The following is a 5,118-nucleotide window of genomic DNA, read 5'->3' as shown; positions in this document are numbered from 1 at the left end:
TATCCAAGACATGTTTGGTATTTCGGAATTTCATCACGAGTATATGACGCCAATGTATCGCGATAAATGTAAAGATTATGTATACCGCAGATAGTTTGATATATCACATTGGTGCGTTGATGTGTATGAGAAACAATGAAGCGCCGATATAGCCAGATTTGACACGAGCGATTATGGGTAGACATCATGACGTACGGTATACGCTTGAAAATAAAAAAGTACCGGGCCTGATGAAGCATGAANCAAACGTCAAACAGTATTTGCAGATGCATGGCGACGCAAAGTGTCTCGTCGACATCTAACATGAAATGTTTGATTGTTGGCGATTGACGAAGAGAGAGGCACAATCGCACTATAAGGGAGGAGTTCTCGTTCGAGTATGGCCAAATATTTCATTGTGTCTCGCTATCCCTTAACTTGCATCTGATCACAAGATGTATACCAGGTAAATTAAATTTTCCAAGTTTTTCTTAATACAGTATTATATATATAGAGAATTTACTTAATAAAAGAAGTATACAGAATAAGATAATTTAACTTATAGCAATATTTATAATATTGATTTTAATTTATAAAAAAGGAAAAGTAAAAAGATTTATTAATTTTTACTGTATATACAGCTTCTTACTAGATCGTTGCGATGAAATGAAGCAATTGCTCCTACCCGTTAGCGGCAGAATAAATCCTGAATTGATCATGCAGTGATTATTAAAATGATACGTTCTCTATTGGTCGCAGCTAAAGTGAAGTGTGCGAAACTTGGTTTTAATACTGGTCTTACACACTGCGATCGATTTCTTTCGCAAGTGGACCTTATCACAACTCTAATCCAATCCGATGTTTGGCTCTGATACCTACGGATGATCTAGACGAGCACACGTTGAGAAAATTACGTGATCTTCTCACTGAAAAGGAACAATGGACATTAGCATTGGATGTTAGTACAAAAGCGGGACTAGACACACAGGGGGTATGGGCCGCGTGGGGTAAAGCTTGTTTGAAGATAGGTTATTTAGATCAGGCGAGAGAGAAATTTCATCATTGCCTCGACAAAATCGTATACGAGGATTTTGACGATTGGGTCGTGCTATCTTATTCCAAAGAATTCGAAAAACACAGAAGAGAATCAACGGAAAGCAACACAACTGTGGTGAAGAACAATAAAATTTTGGATGAGAAAAAAAAAAGAGGGTGATGATTATTGGAAGAGAAAAGAATACTCCAAGTGCCTCCGGCCTCTAAAGGATCCACCATTATTGACGGAACTTCTACAAATATTAGATAATTTAAGCGTACATCGATTTCGAATACAACAGTCGTCTCAATCTACATCCGATGTAACGCAGGAAATTTTTCATACACTTAACAATCTCAAAGCTCTTACCCAAAATCAATTTAATACTAAATATCTGACTCCTGTTAATCTAACAGTTTACTACAAGAAAGTTTATATTATCTATTGACATATGGAAGCTACAGTTCCATCTTACAATTCTTTTTGAAGCATAAAGAATTTGATAAATGCCTGGTATATATTTTGGAAAACGATATAGAATGTGATTTATTTCTTAATGGAGTTTATTTATATTGTTTGAAGAATGGCGACACTGATAAACTTCATGATGCAATGAAGGCAAAAGATTCCACCCTATTCATTTGGAAAAAGTATTTAATATTTGTCTGCCATTTCATGGAGAGAAAACAATATTGGAATATTTTATATCAGATACAGCTCTTTATGAAAGACTGTATAAGAGCGTCCATGACATGCATTCATTTTTATACCAGCGAAATAATTCCTATCTAGATTTGCATAACAGGGCACACTTTTTGCAAGATGCGCAAAAACATTTAGAATCAGAATTGCAAATCGAAAGCTTAAGTAAAAAAAGAAAGGGCACGAATTTTGCTCATAGCAGTCAAAGTATTCTAACAATGGAGATGGAACCATCGGAAATAGATAGACATATAAACACTATATGCAGACAGATGGAAATCACAAAATTTTTAGCAAATTGTGAAAGAGAAAACAGAGCACCGACGGAATTTTTAAACCTCTTCCCGAACATTGATAGCGACGAATCTCAAACATTTGAATTGCCTACGTTGTTTGGCAATCAGCAACAGAAAATCCATTTGGCTGTTCTAGCTATATTATGTGTCGTGATATCGAAGAAGGATTCGGTATAGCCTTTAGGATAATACAAGGTAACAATATAATATGAATGCAATATAATAGTTTCTATGCACATCCTGTATGATTTACATTAAAATTAAATAAATAGAAAATGTAACATAAAATATATTAAAATTAAATTAATCATTTGTTCATATTGTATTTTTATAGATTATAATCTGCCACAACAGAAAATATATTCTTTAGCTGGCCATGTATTGACCCTAAAAAATGACATAACCGCGATCGAGCAATTGATCAAATGCTGTCGCAGCTCTGGAACACCTAATGCACATGTAATTTCTGATCATGTTTTGACACATTGTATGAAATTACTATCGAATCGTTTATACAGTGAACAGAATCCGGTTCTTAAAAATCATATAGATACTTTAATCAAGTTAATAATTGACGTAAAACTTAGGGTGAGTTAATTATAATTTTTTAAATGTTAATAAAAGATATTTTCAATATATTATTTATATATATATCTTACAATGATGTTTCTTTTTAGATAAATGCATACATTGAAAGCAAGCAATTAAAGGCTGCATATCTTCTTGCTGTTAAACATTCTAGAACACAAGATATAAAAAGAATTTTAAAAGAATCAGATAGACTTGGTCAAAATGCAATTAAAACAATATGCCTTAAATGGCTACAACAAGAACCAAAGAAATAAGTTTGCAGATTTATATTTTGAAAAAGAATTGAGAACGCGAGATAATATAATTTCAAGACTGAAATAATGCTAAATTATCTTTAAGATATTTTATAAATAATATTTAAGACTTTTTGTGTCCCTATTACAACTATATTGAGTTATAACTTTGAAAAAGGGAATTTGAGTTTTTTTCTTGCAAAGTAGATCAAAATAAATGAGTTTTTTTTTAAACTCATATATTTTTCTAGCAAATATTTTATTCTTATCGTAAAATGTTAAAATTATGTTGTTACATTTTTAAACTGTATAAATGAAACATATTTGATAAGCTATATTTCAGATATATTATTATAGATTATGCATTGACATGTTAACCATAATTTACGTTATTTACGAGTAAACGTAAACTATTATATTTTACGTCCAATCTTGGTTTATGTTATGTATGGTTTAAGCATGATAATTTTTAAAATTTACGATGTTAAGAAAAATTAACAAAAGGTTCAATAAACTTTCAATACTGATTTTCATATTGATTAAAAAATATATAAATGACACATATATGTTTATATTATATATTAATACTATTTTACAATATAACACTTAACTACATAACTTTTTTGCATTCTGACAATTTATAATAGTTTATACAGTACCTATATTTATCTGAAAAAAAATTATGTAAACATCATGCAGATGATAATTAATAATTCATGTAAACGCAACTTTGAAATTTATAACAACCAATTTAAATTTAAATGTATTTTACAAGATAGAATATATCTTTTTTTTACTTCTGACGTCATAATTCAGAACATAAATAAGAAATTAGAAGTCTGAGAGAAAAATATTTATTCTATAAATTAAAACGATTTTTGTTCCTATGATAATATTCTTGTATGTATTGTGTATCATATTTTCTACATTTAAAGAATGCAAATATGTATTTTTTATAATTCTAAAAGAAAAAGAGAAAGATTATAGAAATTGTCTTTCTTAGTATTTTAAAAATTGAAGTTTATTATTAAATTTTCTCTTCTGAGGAACATGTAATTTACATTTAAAATGAGTCTAAATATAGCAAATATTCCATTGGAGAATTACACGTTTTATTATCATTAAACATTGTTGAAATACATTATAAATTATGACATATATATCACTATATAATTACTGTATATCACTATATATCATTATATATTAATATCATTATATAATTACTATTATATTATGATAATATAATCATTAAGATTTATACACAATATTCATTACGTCCTTAAAAATTAATTACATATTAAATGTAAAATCCTTAATATTTTATTTAGTTGGATGTTATTTTTGGATAAAAAATTTAAATGGAACAAATAAAAATAATATAGATGAAGTTTGATTATACAATGATATTTAAATACAGTGTATATAAAATACAAAATGTATATAAAATGCAAATAGAGGAATGTACAATGTGCAATATACGTATTTCTCACTCTAAAATAAGAAAAGTAAATAAATAAGAATGGCTATTAGGAACTGAGTGCATTAAAGATGTACAGAAATATTTATTTTTGACACAAGATTTTACTCTGTGCAATTATTACATAAATATTTTTGCAGATTTTTAATAGTGTTCAATTCCTAATAGTCATTCTTTATCTTACTTATTTAAGAAGAGTAAAATTTACCAAATATATTTGTACAATTATCTTACGTATTTCATAAATTTCTCTTAATTTAATATATTAGTTGCAGTCAAAATTCCATTATTTTCAATATTGAGTTTTAAATATTTTTTATGTCAATGATCAGATTTTGTTATTGTAGAAGTGACAAATTAATTTTTGACACATATAAGAAATGAATATAAAACAGTGGAAAATTAAGTTAATGAAGTTGATGTGTATGAATAATATCAGAATTTTTATTTATGTCACTTCTATATATCAATAATTATGCAAAGTATACAGTTGTACTAAATTTCTATTAACATAAAATGATAAGATAGTATAACATATATCTTTTCCTTAAAAAAAAATAAATATATAAATATAAAAAGAGTTTTTTACAAACTCTTATTAATTTAAAAAAATGTGTAGATAAAATCTAAATTGTAAAAGATAGTGCTTAATGCATATATATGCATTATTATTGTTTATCTTCCATTAATGCTGATAACCTTTCTTCATATTTTTCAGCAAACTTACTATCTATATTCTTAATAGCTGCCAATAAGGAATCCTTCTCATTTTGAGACCAATTGCTACTCCACTCTTTAAAAAGC

At 27.7% G+C, this 5,118-nt stretch overlaps 1 protein-coding gene across 1 annotated transcript; it reads left to right on the top strand.

Annotated features, from left to right (window-relative positions):
* Positions 1 to 769: 769 nt before the first annotated feature.
* Positions 770 to 2,952, top strand: LOC112638668 (zinc finger FYVE domain-containing protein 26 homolog; the record flags this gene model as incomplete). The annotated part of the gene is given in 6 exon segments (XM_025410771.1): positions 770 to 1,191; positions 1,432 to 1,790; positions 1,793 to 2,158; positions 2,161 to 2,208; positions 2,348 to 2,601; positions 2,691 to 2,952. Coding segments are annotated over 6 exon segments (1,617 nt in total), but the record flags the coding sequence as incomplete, so codon positions are not given.
* Between the last annotated feature and the right edge of the window lie 2,166 nt (positions 2,953 to 5,118).

The sequence above is a fragment of the Camponotus floridanus genome, unplaced genomic scaffold (genome assembly GCF_003227725.1).
Source record: "Camponotus floridanus strain SB8 unplaced genomic scaffold, Cflo_v7.5 scaffold340, whole genome shotgun sequence".
Classification (NCBI taxonomy): Eukaryota; Metazoa; Arthropoda; class Insecta; order Hymenoptera; family Formicidae; genus Camponotus; species Camponotus floridanus.
Note: the sequence above shows the minus strand (reverse complement) of the source record. Positions and strands in the feature narration are given on the sequence as shown.